General features: G+C 37.2%; 1 protein-coding gene across 1 annotated transcript; it reads left to right on the top strand.

The window, feature by feature from the left end:
• The first annotated feature begins 28 nt into the window (after positions 1 to 28).
• LOC140153303 (alpha-ketoglutarate-dependent taurine dioxygenase-like) lies at positions 29 to 11,523 on the top strand. The gene is made up of 6 exons (XM_072176030.1): positions 29 to 268; positions 4,746 to 4,886; positions 8,601 to 8,860; positions 9,325 to 9,464; positions 9,913 to 10,068; positions 11,299 to 11,523. Exons 2-6 carry the CDS (start codon positions 4,750 to 4,752, stop codon positions 11,467 to 11,469), a joined length of 864 nt encoding a protein of 287 aa, XP_072032131.1. The 5' UTR covers positions 29 to 268; positions 4,746 to 4,749; the 3' UTR covers positions 11,470 to 11,523.
• Positions 11,524 to 16,591: the final 5,068 nt, after the last annotated feature.

Here is a 16,591-nt window from a genome sequence, read left to right as displayed (position 1 = left end):
AGCTAGTGATTGGCTCGCAGCTGTGAATGGCGCAGCGATTGTCGCTCAAGCTGCCGAAGAGGGTCCTTGAACCTTTGACCTCAGCACCATTGCCCACAACAACAACACGGAAACGGGCCTGGCTCCACACATGCACCATCACCACTGATTGTGGCTCCAAACACCCATAAGATTTTCATCAAGAGCTAAGTACTTTTTGGAGTAAAAATAGCTGAGCATGATTTGATAGGTTTTTATGTGAGATTGCGTAGATACGACAGTGGACTACGTGAGTTGCGTGACTAGTACAACATTCTGATTCAAGTTCATGTATGTTCAAGTTGAACTTGAAGAGGTTCATTATTAGGTTTGTAGAATTAATATACTCTAGTCCGAATAATCAGACCCAGAACAAAATATTAATTTCTGACATGATCGTGTACAATAAAAAAAATACTAACTATAATTTCATCTTGTCAAAACCAATTATATTTTACAAAGATGATCGAAGCTGTCAGGTCAGTAAAATATGATTAATAGTTTTGACAAGATATGGTGTAAATTGTATGTTCATGATGATTGTATCATAAACATGGTTAATGTTCCAAATTGTTGCATGCATGATGATCATGATGAAAGGGGCTTTGCTATGCTGCGCAAAGTGTGGGGGTGAGGGGTGGACAGGATTTTGGCAGTTCTAAAGCCATATGGAGAGAAGCAACAAGTTTTGGCACACTATTTTCGGGCACTCCTTGAAGCAGCGCCCGCAGGCGATGCTTCCCTATTTAATTTCACCGAAATGACTTGCATCATACGATAGGTGATATGCCTCAACTTTTGTTGATACACCATTCAAAATACATAAAGTTGTTTTCTTAAAACTTCCGTGGTCGTGCCTGTGCGTATCGCGTACACGAGCGTAAGTGCAAAAGCAATAAACAATCACGCTGATTGGCTGATCATCGCACTTGACAACAAGCCGGCTGACCCATTGGTCTTCGGCGCGGCGCGTAGTAGGCGACCAACACGATCGCAATTCACCAGCGCGTACCCGGACCACGGAAGTTTAAAAAAACCAACTTTACGATAATCAAGCTCAAATGAGATCGAAAATTGTAGGTTAAGCGCATGCACATTTCTGTATTTGTTATGAGTTTGTTTTGTATGGCAGTATATACGTCGAACAACTGAATACAAGCACAACGTGTGGACCAATATATTTTTGTAAACATTTTAGGCCTATAACAAAATGTATATTTTGTACAAATTGTACAACTATAGTTTCTAGTGACCTATAAAAGTTACCTGTTATCAAAGTGTCCGCAAAAAACTGGTCATCGCAAGTATCTTTGATGCTGAAAACTAAGGATATTCACGCAGGGACAGGCAAAAAACCTTACCTCGATCGTAAAAACCAGCGGATGCATGTCATAAATAATTCATTATTCCATTGTGTAAATGTCAGTGATTGTGTCCATGTATAGTTATTGCACCTGCGATCTCGCGCGAGAGCAGTTGTCAAGCTGAATTTATACTCGATCGCTGGATCACCATGTGAAGGTTGTTAAGCATCGAGCACGCTGACTGGCTTAGCAATTATCAAAGTAGTTTTGTAAACCAATCAGGTTAGACGTACTTTACTGGCGAGTCACATGGGGGTCACATTAATTAATACCGTAAAAGGCCGTCGCGTTCATTGATTGGCTTACGATTGCAAAGAATGGCTTTTGCAACCAATCGCAATACGGGTTATATGACGCCCATGATGACGTCATGCCCCAGTGCCACGAGGCTGGCTTTTCTGCGAAAGCGAGCGAGTGGTATAAAGTCAGTTTCACACCTGTGATTTAATGAAGCACATCGTAAAATCTCTGAGCACATCCACAGCGCATTTGACAGATAAAAATGAAATTGGCAATTCGGAGCAACAGGATTACATGAAATGGACGATTACTGTAAAAGGAGAAATTTTCGCGAGGTTTTTATTTCGCGAAAATATTTTAAAACTCCCGAAAATAACCTTTTGCATTAGGTTTCTATTGTATCAATATCAAAACCGCGAAATTTAATTCTCGCGTAATTGACAAAATCTTCAAAATCGCAAAAATATTGACTTTTACAGTATGTAAGTTATTCTGCAGGATCGGTAATAATTAACAGCTGGTCTGCTTTAAGGGGGTACTACACCCCTGGCCAATTTTTTGCCTATTTTTGCATTTTTCTCAAAAATTATAGCGCATTGGTGGTAAGTAAGATATGTATATTATTGGGGCAAGGACTACAACTACTGCACTGAAAATTCAGCAACTCAAGGCAAGTAGTTATTGATTTATTGATCAAATATTGGTTTTCCTCGTTTTTACTGTAACTCCACAACTGTTGTTTGTGCTGAAATAAAATTTCCAGTGCAGTAGTTGTAGTCCTTGCCCTATAATATACACATCTTACTTGTCACCAATGCGCTATAATTTTTGAGAAAAATGCAAAAATAGGCACAAAATTGGGCAGGGGTGTAGTACCCCTTAAGTGCATATTGAAGTTTGTAAGTTTGTGACTTCGTATGTTATGTGCAATTATTGATATTATAGGAAGCTTATATTGGCAGGCTGTCATGCAATTTATGATCCGTCTCTTCCAAACATATATGGACGTTCAGGGCAAGTCATACTGAAGTATGACTTGCCCACACAGGGTATAATGGCAGTACATGACTGAGAAAGAGATTAAACATAGCCTGGTCTTTTTAACAGTCATTTGTCATGGGTTTGTTTTACATACGGTATGTCAGCAACTGACTGAGAAAGAAATTACATGAGAGTGAAATTTCTCCTTCTCCCCCTCTCACTGTTTTAGCAGTAGGCCTATGATCAACGCACAGTGTCAACACCCTGTATTATAAATATTTTTTCCATACAGCTCAATACTCTGTTGAAATCAATATTCTATTATTGACACAGATAAAGAAAGTTTACATATGCATTGTGTTATAGGGCTTGCACCTGGAACTTAACTGAATGGGCTAAACATGTTCCTTTATACCTATAAAGTAGAATTGTAATTCTCAAAATTAAATATATCACAATTTTTACTTTGGATTTCAAAATCTTTACATAAAAAATGCAGTAAAAGATATCCACAGCAAGCTGCAAGGCCCCGCTAATTAGTGTACTGCTTTTCGAGTGAGTGTACTGGAAACAAAACCCTGGTTTTACCTGAAAACAAATTGATTTTCTTGTAATAGAAACATCATATGGGGTACTAGAGCATGCACAAATCGTAATAATGTGTAGAATATAGAAAGTCTGTGTGTATCTCATATGATAGTCATGGTATGCTTAGCCCGAGTCGCTCGGCCTATCTCGAACAAAATCGCGATGCCTAGCTGTTGAAAAACGAGAGGAGTCGCTGTACTATCATGGCAATTTTTGACACGAAGATATAGGGATGATGACGATGTGCAACGTGGAAAAATTAAAATAAACGCCTCCCTGCTCTACTCGCCCTCCCCTCTCCTCCACCCGATCATCTCCTCGTCTCATCATCCCCACTCTCTCAAATAATATACATTTTAAAATAGATTTGAGTCTGGCAATTTTGCCTGAAGCAATTATCAGATTACCAATTCCAATGAAAGAAATCCTATCAGTTTCACTTCAATGCACTTCTCTGGTGTTGCATATTACCAAGTTTAAGGTGTATTTGGGACGAAAATAGTTCCCCGTTTCATCTCTACATAATCATATGACCGATTTGTGCGCGATTGCACGAACAAGTATGTATACGTAATTCTTGGCAATACTGATTACTATTGATTAATGTATATTAATGTATATTTCTACGCTGGGCTATTTTCACGAGCTACTCCCACCAAGGCTGAACGCAAGTCAATTGAAGCCGTACAAATTACCGCGACTTTACGACCGTAAAATTTTACTTCTTTTGTCTAGATTAGCATCAACCCTCTCATCTCACGTTTTTCATGTCAGAAATTAACATAACTCCCGAAACCGAAACAGAAGTTATCTTCATTCAACTTTTCTGTAGTCAACAAAAGACTAGAATAAAAGGATTGTTCACACGTACCATGCTAACACTTCAAAATAACAATGAGATCCGAAACCAAAACCTGAAACCGAAACAGAAACCGAAAAGATAAAACGACGGTAAAACTCAGCTCTCTGTATTTTACCAAAAACAGTGCCCACAATGTTTAAAACATGGTGAGGCCTGTAGAATTTTAGACCTAGAAGAGCCTGAAGCCCTTGAAAATTTGAGACCTGCTCCCACGAAATGAGCGTAAAGTCGCAAGTGGTATGAATGGGGACAGAATTGAATACTGTACAGAGTACAGCATATTATGTCCTCATTCACATAGGACATACCACTTACTATACAGGTGTCTTCAAACAAAGAATGGTACAATTACCGAATAGGGTGCAACATGGCTTGAACATGCTAGACTTGAGTCCATTCTTCGTTTACGGAATTTAGGGTTAGGGGTGTGGTAGGGCAGTCTTGTAATAAGACTAGTAGAGTTGCACCCTATTCGGCAATCGCTCCCAAAGGACATCAGTTCAACAGTTGGAACGTCTCAAAACTCAGAACTTGTGACTTCTTGTCTTGAGAGCAGGTCACATTTTGGCTTACTTTGGTATTTCCAACAATGTCCTCAACTATGATGTAGAAAATCCATGGGCACAACTTTACCCAATTTTTACAAAGATTAGTAAACATTTATTTTTGTCACTCTTTCCACTACATTGCAGCATCATGGCTGAAGTAATAAAGACCAAATTTTATGAGATGACACCAATCAAACTTGGAGTAGAAGTAAGAGGACTAGATCTGAGCCAAGAAGTCTTGCCTGTAGTGATTGAACAGATCAAAAAAGATGTAACTGAACACAGGTAAGGGATGAAAATGTCAGCTGGATGTTATGTGGAAATGTGTGGGTTGAGTAAGGGTTCAATTGGTTAATTTTAGGAGTAAGGAACCTACAATCAAGGAAAAAAGTCCTTGGAACGCTTGGCACACTCTGCCGAAATTCCGTGCAGAATTTCTTATGTTCATGGAAATGACCTATATTGTGTTTGGGAAGAAACATGACATCTACAACAATGATTTACCCTGCCCCTCTCCCCATCAAGCAACGTTGGAACACTTTGGGGAACCGCTGAAGACATTGGCATTTCTCAACATTGCACGGGGAGAGGGGTGACAGTTTTCCGTTATTTACACGCATAGCGTTCCAAGACTTTTTTCCTTGATTGTCTCTACCGAATGCAAAATATTTCATCTAAATTTCGTTTTTGTCTCATAACTCAAAAACGGAATGTCGTATGAGCTTCAAATTGCACACGATTTGAGAGTGGATTATATGCTTTGTAATCATAATAAAATTGTTGATAAAGAATTTGGTTTATTTAGGAGTGGTCATTGGAAACACCCCTATGCTAAATTACTCACGTTTCTTAATCATGGCTCTAAAATGCTCTAAAATGTCGTTTTTGTCCATAACTCAAAAACAGAATGTTGTATGAGTTTCATATTGCACCAGATTTGAGAGTAGATAATATCCTTTTGAATCATAATAAAGTTGTTGATAAAAATGTTGGGTTATTCAGGGAGTGGTCACTGAAAACACCTCCTATGCTAAATTACACAAGATTCGTAATTATGCATGCCCTCTACTGTAGTCAAATTTCGTTTTTGTCTCGTAACTCAAAAACACTACAAATACATTTTTTACAATATCACAATGTTTTGCAGCATGTTTCCAAAATATTTTGAATGTTATTAAAACTTCAAACATTTTGTACCCTTTATGATATAACCCAACATGTAAATGTTTTGTCTAAAACTTGTGTTTGCTGAGTATAGGCATATATAAACGTTTTGTGGAAAACTTGTGTATGCTGAGTATAGGCGTATCCGAGCGAATCACAAAGATTATGATGTAACAATTTGAAACAACTCATTTCTGAATATTATTTCTATTAAGACACGCTTTTTGCGATGAGAAAAAACAAGAAAAAAAAACACAATTGAATATACTTTTAAAAAAAGACCACCACTGGGACTCGAACCATTCACATCGGTCAATAGTCAACAGGTTATCAGTCTGAGGACTAATCCGCTACGCCACGCTGCCATTTCGCAATCGAAGTAACAAGTTTTGTTCTTTTATAGTAGCAGGTATCGGAGAAAGTGTAAACTTGTATAGAGTGCTTGCACGAAAGGTCATGAGTTCAAATCATCCTCCAGACACGCTCCATAAGATATGCTAATGCATGGAGTACAAAGAATTACTTTGATCAAACCCAGTTAAACAGGTGATTGGTATTGTACTCCGTGCATTTGCATGTCCTCTGGAGCGTGTCTTTAGGATGGTTTGAACTTTGTGATCTTCCATGCAAGCACCCTATAGTAGAAACCTCAAAATGTATCAGTTCACCATAATGACAAAATGGTCCAAAATCGACATTTTATGTTTTTGAGGCCGCATCTCACGAAGCTTCACGTTCGTTTACATTTGCTATACGAATTGAGAATGTTTTATTGCAAAAGGAATGAAACATTCGTTTCATATATAAAATTTGTTAACAGTTAAGTTTACCAATTTGAATTGAAATAAATAAGCATAAAAAACTCATTTCTGAATATTATTTATATTAAAATACGCTTTTGCGATGAGAAAAAAAAAAAAAAAAAGAAAAAAAAAGAACAACAATTGAATATACTTTAAAAAGACCATTTGAATGGGACTTCGAACCACATCGGTCAATAGTCAAAAGGTTATCAGTCTGAGGACTAATCCGCTTACATACGCTGCCATTTACAATTGAAAGTAACAAATTGTGTTCTTTTATTCAAGTAGTCAGGTATCAATTCAAAGTGTAAACTTGTATAGTAGAAATGGAAAAACATTCTCAATTGGTATAGCAAAATGTAAACGAATTTGATGCTTTTTGAGATGCGCATCTCAAAAACATAAAATGTTTACATTTTGGACCATTTTGTCATTATGGTAAACTGATAAACATTTCCATTTCACTATACAAGTTTAACACTTTCCATACCTGACTACTATAAAAGAACACAACTTGTTACTTTGATTGCGAAATGGCAGCGTGGCGTAGCGAATTAGTCCTCAGACTGATAACCTTTTGACTATTGACTGATATGCATGGTTCGAGTCCCAATGGTGGTCTATATTTTTTCTTTAAGTGTATTAAATTGTTGTTTCTTTTTCTTTTATTTTTTCTCATCGCAAAAGCGTATTTTGTTATAAATAATATTCAGAAATGAGTTGTTTCAAATTGTTACATCATAATATTTCTGATTCGCTCGGATGTGCCTATACTCAGCAAACACAAGTTTTAGAGAAAACATTAATTTTACACGTTAGGTTATATCATAAAGGGTACATAACGTTTTAATAACATAAAAAAACATTCTGGAAAACATGCTGCAAAACATTGTGATATTGTACTAAAAATGCATTTGTAGTGTTTTTGAGTTATGAGACAAAAAACGAAAATTGGCTCAGTATCATACAGAAGAGGGCCATAATTTCAAAACTTGTGTCATTTAGCATAGGAGGTGTTGTCAGTGACCACTCCCTAAATAACTCAACATTTTTATCAACAATTTTATTATGATTCAAAGGGATATTATCTACTCTCTAATCGTGTGCAATATGAAGCTCATACAACATTCTGTTTTTGAGTTATGGACAAAATACACATTTTAGAGCAGTTTAGAGCCATAATTATGAAAAGTGTGTAATTTAGCATATGGGGTGGTTTCAGTGACCACTACCTAAATAAACCAAATTCTTTATCAACAATTTTATCATGATTGCAAAGCATATAATCCCCTCTCAAATCGTGTGCAATATGAAGCTCATACAACATTCTGTTTTTGAGTTATGGACAAAAACAACATTTTAGAGCAGTTTAGAGCCATAATTATGAAACGTGTGTAATTTAGCATATGGAGTGCTTTCGGTGACCACTCCCTAAATAAACCAAATTCGTTATCAACAATTTTATTATGATTGCAAAGTATATAATCCACTCTCAAATCGTGTGAAATTTGAAGCTCATACGACATTCCGATTTTGAGTTATGAGACAAAAACGAAATTTAGATGAAATATTTTGCATTCGGTAGAGACAATCAAGGAAAAAAGTCCTTGGAACGCTTACACACTCTGCGAAATTCCGTGCAGAATTTCTTATGTTCATGGAAATGACCTATATTGTGTTTGGGAAGAAACATGACATCTACAACAAGGATTTACCCTTCCCCTCTCCCAATCAAGCAATGTTGGAACACTTTGGGGAACCGCTGAAGACATTGGCATTTCTCAACATTGCACGGGGAGAGGGGTGACAGTTTTCCGTTATTTACACGCATAGCGTTCCAAGACTTTTTTTCCTTGATTGTAGATTAGTCTTTCTCAAAGTTTCTCAAACTAATGAATTAATGTTTTGCATTAAGTTTTTAAATATGTTTTCTGAATGTTATTAAAATGTTTTAGACCCTTATAACCTGACTTTTAAACATTTTTGTATAATTATGCTGGGTACCTATAGAGTCTTGCTTCTCTTCTTACAGAATCATGGTCTTCAAAAATCAGAGCAAAATATCTGGTCATAGACATGTAGAGATCAGCAGCTGGTTTGGAGAACTTGAGTCCACATTCTACAAACACCCACGGTCTCCGCATCCAGACGTATTCCGAGTGTCCAATAATGCTAGTGAGGGTTGTACTGGAGTAGGGAGGACAGGTTGGCACATTGATGGAAGCTTCCAGGAATCACCATTTGCTTATTCCCTCTACTACATGGAAAATATTCCCAAAGATGGCCCAACAAGTAAGGTTTTTTTTTTGCAGAATAAGGTCACAATATTTTAAACCACGTGGGTAGAATTGTGGCACCATATGCAAAGCCAACTTCACCTGAGAATTATGAATGACCCTTGCATCTGAATGTACAAAAGCAATTCATATAACTGATCAGATATTTTTAAACCCAATATTTATCCATTTTAAGAAAATTCCACAAATTTCAATACTGACAAGGATTTTGAATATTAATTTTTCTGCATGTAAATATTTTATTTGTGATAAATAGGCAATATGTTTTTGTTAATCAAATTCTTGAAAATTTTGTTGTTCCTTTTGCAAATTTTACAAAATTTTCTTGCTACTTCAGTGTTGAATTGTAGTGTAATATCCTTAAATTAAAATCACATAATTGAGAAGTACATTTTTGTACTTTGTTGCTTGATTGAAGATATAACTTCATGGTTTTCTTCTTGTTTCTGTTTATCACAGCATTTGCACCACTAAATGAAGTAATCACAGGACTGAGTCCGGAGAAACTTGCGAGATGGGAGAGATTGTGCATGTGTAGTGATCGGCGTGGCAACAGACACCATCCTCTTATTTATTCCCATCCAAGAAGTGGTAAGAAGGTGAGTTTGCCAGAAGGAATATGCAAAAAAGCTATTGAATATCAAACCATTGCTCTCACAGTGGTACACCAGGCTCTACTTTTATCATGTTTGATATTGTTATGAGTGAAGAGCATGCTGTACTGAGGGACGGTGACACTAAATATATGAACAAAATGTGGCTTATTTCTTGAGAACTTTGGGTAAATTTCAAGCTCTACCTTTACAATCCACTTTGCATTATATTAAAATTCTAACATTCCATGAACTCACTCAACCAAAAAATGGCCAAGTCATATAAAGTTGGTAGGAAACTTTGTCATAAAGAATAATAAGTTTTGGTGCTTTTAGTCACATTAGTTGCATATTTAGCCTATTTGGATATCTGGTTTTTGTGGTTTTAGAAAATGATGTTGGGCTTCAACTATGCACAGTGTAATTCTTGTTTGATATATATTTGGCTGTACAGGTTTTATGTTTTCATCTGGGGATGACAGAAGCATTCATATGGGATAAAGACACAGAAGATGACAGATTAACTGATTGGAGGGAGACAGTAGAACTGATAAAGGAAATACACCATGAATTTGTGAAAGACAACGGTGCAATACAATACTCCCATAAGGTGAGTGGATCAATTGACAGGGGAGGGGCTAGACAAGTGGATTGATTGACAGGGGAGGGGTTAGACAGGTGGATCAATTAACATGGGAGGGCTGGACAAGTGGATTGATTGACAGGGGAGGGGTTAGACAGGTGGATCAATTAACATGGGAGGGCTGGACAAGTGGATTGATTGACAGGGGAGGAGTTAGACAGGTGGATCAATTAACATGGGAGGGGTTGGACAAGTGGATCAATTAACATGGGAAGGGCTGGACAAGTGGATTGATTGACAGGGGAGGGGTTAGACAGGTGGATCAATTAACATGGGAAGGGCTGGACAAGTGGATTGATTGACAGGGGAGGAGTTAGACAGGTGGATCAATTAACATGGGAGGGGTTGGACAAGTGGATCAATTAACATGGGAAGGGCTGGACAAGTGGATTGATTGACAGGGAGGGGTTAGACAGGTGGATCAATTAACATGGGAAGGGCTGGACAAGTGGATTGATTGACAGGGGAGGGGTTAGACAGGTGGATCAATTAACATGGGAGGGGCTGGACAAGTGGATCAATTGACAGGAAAGAGGCTGGACATACAGGATTGGGTCAAAGCCATGGATAAAGAAAAGGCCACTGATAAGGTAGAGATGGTTGAGTTACTAAGAACATGAGATTCCCCGGTATGTGGTAATTAGCAATGGGTTGCTGTTGCAAAAACACACACTGCACCTCAGTGCAACCTACAGAACTTCTGTTCAGCTACTACCACCACACTGATCATTGATTTTGAATTGTATAATGCAGATCATACTTTTCCAGACATAGGCCTACCCTAAACCGCAACTTGAACTCTACCTCGCCTCACTAGCATAGCATATAAATACTCCCATTGCACAATCTGTTGTAATCTTCTAAATACTCCCATTGCGCATGCTCTTCTCTTAAGCCCCAGCCATATATCACTACCACCCTGATCCACAGCAATTAATCCAACAATCTTTTTGTTTAACAACTCTATAAGACTGACTTTTGCAGCCAATGTTTAGTGCATAAGGACAGCAAAATGCTGTCGAAGTATTGAATGGACCTTATATTATTATTAAGACTCTACTTTTAAAACTTGGCACTGAAACATCTACCAACATGGAAATTGAGTACAAGCTACAACACAGACAATTCATTCATTACGTCTGATACGTCATAATCTCACAATAATTTGATTTGTTCCCATACCTCAATCTTTTTCAGTGGGAAAAAGGTGATTTCATTATTTCTGATAACCAAGCTGTTGGACATGAAGCAAGCCCACAGACTCAGTACCCTGTAGCAGAAGTTGGTTTGAGAATTTTGCATCGGACGACAATCAAAGGAACAGAGACACCAGTGAAGAAATACAAAGTAGAGGCCACAGAGCAGTAAATTATATATAGTTGTGTACCGGGGTACTCACTCTGTATAGCTTAAGGGATCTAGAATGAGCGTTTATGGCGTTTTACAGTATTTTTGTGGGACATGAGAGCACTTCAGGCGTGTCGAATTGCATTCTGAATCTGAAGCATGTCTTTCTGATATCAAATAATTTTCATTTTTTGAAAATCACAATATAATACAAATTTTATGACAAATTATTAAAATTCGATATTTTTCAAATTTTTGATATATAACAGTCCTCGAAATAAATTGTATAAATCTAATGATATATTCTTAAAGTGTATGTAGCTGGGAGGAAAAGCAGACGATCAATTGAAAATTTAGACCTTTCATATTGAAGATATGGATTTTTTTCCCAAAAAGACCTATTTTTTTTTTTTGTTTTTTTTTAAAAATCCATATATTCAATACGAAAGGTCAAAATTTTCAATTGATCGTCAGCTTTTCATCCCACCTACATACAATTTAAGTATAAATCATCAGATTTATAAAGGTTACTTCAAGTACTGTTAAATATGAAAAATATCAATTTTTAATGATTTGCCATAAAATGTGTCTTACATTGCTAATTTCAAAAAATCAAAATTATTTGATATCAGAAGGACATTCTTCAGTATTTAGAATGCAATTCGATATGTCTGATGTGCTCTAATGTCCCACAATAAATACTGTCCAAACGTTCATACCCCTTCCCTTAATGACATTGAAATCTATTGTACTCCCTGGTATTATATAGCTCTTTGATAGCTTCTTGCTAAATTCTTAGAAAAGTTTTTTCATATCAAAATAGCCATATGCACCAAAGATGAATCAATAATTTGTACATGCAATTTAGAACGCCTTGCAGTTTTACCTTTTAGCATCATCAAAGGTAACCGTTGCTGTGTTGTTCCATTCTCATACCATTACCCGACTTTGATTCTGAAAAGTCAATCCGAAGCATAGAGTGCAGCAATATTTCAGAGAAATATTGACTTTATGGAGTTTATTATGAACAGAAATTCATTGTGATGATGAGATGCAAAATTCAGACTGAAATATCATGGCTGCTGCCATATGGAGTATTTGTACAGGGCTGTCAACTACTGTTGCTATTTTGAATTCTCAGACAAAAAGTGTATGTGCCGAGTGTCATGTCACATGTGTGTGCATACTTTGCAGATCTGACCGTAGTGACCGGCTGCTTATAACGATATATTGCATAGGATAATTTTTGTCCCGAGTTGTGCATAGTTTACCGTATCCTATGCATGTGGAATGCTTGTGGATGGACTCTTTGCTTTCAAATTTTACATGTTGTGTCTGAGAATTAAATATAGTAACAGTAGTACTGTTTTTCAGTATTTGGTAGGCCTACAGATTTTAATCAAGAATACTGGCAAAATGCAGAAAATGCTAAAGAATGCTGTTAATACCTTTGTACATATAAAAGTGAACAATAATTGTTTTGTGTTTTATGGAAAATATTGATTTTAAGTCTTGTGTGAGTATACACGTACATAATACTCAGAGCTGAAGAAAATTGGCAGCTCTCAGTATTTGTACATGGGTATATTGCTGATAGCGATTGATAGGCAAAAATGATGCATGCTGGGAATGAAAAGGACTCAAATATGATCTTTTTTCAGCTCTTTTCAATCCCAGTCATGCAACAAGTTTGCCCATCGATCTCGATGAGCAATATATATTCTGTACATGTATACTCATACATTGTGCTAAATCATGCAAATTGTTACGGCACAAATTGTGATACACACCAATTTAAGCTAATTTAAGGGATCTAAAATGAGCGTTTATTGCGTTTCGATAGTATTTTTTGTGGCACATGAGAGCACCTCAGACCTATCGAATTGTATTCTAAATCTGAAGCATGTCTTTCTGATATCAAATAATTTTCATTTTTGAAAATCACAATATAATACAAATTTTATGACAAATTATAAAAATTTGATATTTTTCAATTTTTGATATAGATTCAGATTTTATTGACATTCATCTTACAACAAGATATGGTCAAAACATATATAATAATACGATATATATAATACAAATAAAGTACAAGAACAATACAGTTTACAACTATAAAGAATATAAAACTTGGTTAAATTTTATGATTGCCAAATCCATAACATACTCACTAATTTTAGACTTTCACCATCTCGGCTGATGGCTTCTTCAGAAATGACCATTGGGATCCACTTTTCCCTTGGTTTTGGCCGCTGCTTCCGATGATTTTCTCATCTCTCGGAGGCTTGGTTCTTATAAGTGGATCGTATACATGGTCTAGAGAGTAGCTGCCGATGTCCCTGTTGTCTGTTTTGTCCCCCCGCTTTCTAATCCAAATCTCTTCTCTGATGAGTCTTGTTTGCTGGTTCCCGTCTGTTTCAAGTAGCTTAGGCTCCTCCCAATTGATGACATGGTTCTCAATGGCAATGTGGTCGGTTATGGCAGATTTATTTAATTCGAAGTTGATACAGTTCTATTTTTTCTGGTGTATTTTCTGTTTGCGACTTTTTCCGCATCTTTCTGGTGCTCTTTTAGTCTAACTCCGAAAGGACGACCTGTCTCACCAATGTACGACTTGTCGCACCTTTGCAGCCTATCTCGTAGACCACCCCACTAGTCTTGGTGGTATCCACTTTGTCCTTTGGGTGTACTAAAAGTCTTTTGAGTGTGTTGTGTGGTTTCATGGCTACTGATATTTTGTGCTTGCGAAATATTCTCTGCAGTTTTTCTGATAACCCTTCCACATATGGAATTACCACCATGCCTTTTGTTTCAGTCTCCTGTGTGGTGTTCTTCTGTTCTCCTTTGCTCTTTACCAACTCCGCTTTACCTTCTACCTGTTGTTTTGCCTTGTCGAATGCCCACTTTGGATATCCACAATTGGTGACTGCCTTTTGGATTCTACTTTCTTCTTCCTTCTTGTCTTCGCCCCTCCGTCACGATGGAATGCATTCTGTCAAGTAATGTTCTGATGAGCGCCTATTTTTTGATGAAGTGGGTGTTGTGAATCGAAATTCAAATATTGGTCGGTATGTGTTTTCTTTCTATATACCAGAAGCTTAACTGTGCCATCTTCCTTTCTCACAATCAGTGTGTCCAGAAGCGGGATCTTGCCATCACACTCTTCCTCATAGGTAAACTTGATGTTTCCTGTCGTGTCTACCGTGTTTAGGTGCTCGGTTAGCTGTTCTGTAGTGTCTTTCTTTATAATTTCCAGGACATCATCGACGTAACGACGCCATAGCCGGGTTTACATTCTAACGGAGCGGTGGCGATGGCCTTCTTCGCCAACCGCTCCATGAAAAGGTTTGCGATTATCGCACTGACTGGACTTCCCATTGCTGCGCCCGAATCTTTGTCGGTAGATCACCCCTCTGAATGTGAAGTAGGTAGTAGTCAAGATGAACTCTAGTAAGCCCATGATGTCGCTGGCAGTTAAATTAGTCCTATTTGATAATGTTGTGTCCTCTTCTAGTCTCTCTCTTATGATTTCCATTGTCTCCTGAATTGGTGTGTTGGTGAATAAAGCGACCACGTCGTGGCTATTAAAAATCTCTCCTTCTTCCACGAGAACGCTAGACAACTCCTCTCGAGGTGCTTTGAGTTGATGACATGATGTTCTGATTTACCCATGATAGGAGACAAAATTTCCGCCAATGCTTTTGAGGTCTGGTATCCAATACTGCCCATGTAGTCCACTATGGGGGCGGATGGGGTTACCCTCCTTGTGTATCTTAGTAGTACAATACAGCCTGGGTATTGTTTCCGAAGTGGGATACAAAAGTCTGTATTGGTTTTCCTCAATCTTCTTTTCGCTCTTCAGTTTTTGGAGCAAACCTAGAAGTTTCCTCTTATAAACTGGTGTGGGATCTTTTTCAATTTCTCGTGCGTCGTTCGTCACTCAACATGGTGTTAACTTTCTTTTCATACTCAGATGTTGACTGTACCACAGTACATTTGCCTTTATCGGCTCCCATAATGAGCAAGCTTTTTGATTTTTGTAACTCTCTGAGAGCAACTTTCTCATCTTTACTAATGTTGGGTTTTGGTAAATTGGCTGTTTTTAACGTACCTGCAACCTCCATGCGAAGATTCTGGGCTTCTTCCATACTTAATTTGGTACATGCTGTTTCACACGCGACGATGAAATCATCATGTGGAATATGGTCTACCGCTACAGCAAATCCCAATCCTCGAGACAACAGCTTTTGTTGTGGTTCTGTAAGATCTTGATCGGATATGTTTTTCACCCATTTTTCTTGAAAAAGACGGGAACCAGCAAACAAGACTCATCAGAGAAGCGATTTGGATTAGAAGGCGGGGGGACAAAACAGTCAACAGGGACATCGGCAGCTACTCTCTAGACCATGTATACGATCCACTTATAAGAACCAAGCCTCCGAGAGATGAGAAAATCACGGAAGCAGCGGCCAAAACCAAGGGAAAAGTGGATCCCAATGGTCATTTCTGAAGAAGCCATCAGCCGAGATGGCGAAAGTCTAAAATTAGTGAGTATGTTATGGATTTGGCAATCATAAAATTTAACCAAGTTTAATTTCTACAATCCTACAAATGCATCTATTTCATATAAAGAATATAATATAAATTAACTAGGCATAGGCCTATTATTTAAATCCCGTTTTTCAAATGCAGTATAAATGAAATTGGCAACTGCATTGGTGGTGTCAAAATCATTGGCACCCAAGATAAGAAGAAACTTATCATTTTCAGTTGAATTGTTTGTAACAAAAATATCATCTATTAACGTCATAAATCTATTACGGATATCGTTATATAAGGAACATTTCATAATGAAATGAAATTCGTCCTCAATTTCATTGAGATTACAATATTTACAAATTCTCCGTTCTGGAGGCAATTTAGGTGAAACATCTATCCATTTCAATCCTTAGTTTATGACAACTAATTCTTAGTTTACAAAAAGTAGATCTATGCCTACGTTTTAATAATGTAACATAATTTTCTAATGAAAATGAACGTTTGAATTGAATTGATATATAACAGGCCTCGAAGTAAATTATATAAATCTAATGATATATTCTTAAATTGTATGTAGCAGGGAGGAAAAGCCGACGGTCAATTG

Source organism: Amphiura filiformis, chromosome 1 (assembly GCF_039555335.1).
Source record: "Amphiura filiformis chromosome 1, Afil_fr2py, whole genome shotgun sequence".
In the NCBI taxonomy this organism is placed as follows: Eukaryota; Metazoa; Echinodermata; class Ophiuroidea; order Amphilepidida; family Amphiuridae; genus Amphiura; species Amphiura filiformis.
This window is presented reverse-complemented; position numbering and strand designations above follow the sequence as displayed.

Coding starts and splice junctions, on each gene's coding strand:
- LOC140153303 (XM_072176030.1), top strand. CDS start 4,750: ATGGCTGAAGTAATAAAGACCAAATTTTATGAGATGACACCAATCAAA. Junction 8,861..9,324: donor TCCCAAAGATGGCCCAACAA/GTAAGGTTTTTT, acceptor TGTTTATCACAG/CATTTGCACCACTAAATGAA. Junction 10,069..11,298: donor CAATACAATACTCCCATAAG/GTGAGTGGATCA, acceptor AATCTTTTTCAG/TGGGAAAAAGGTGATTTCAT.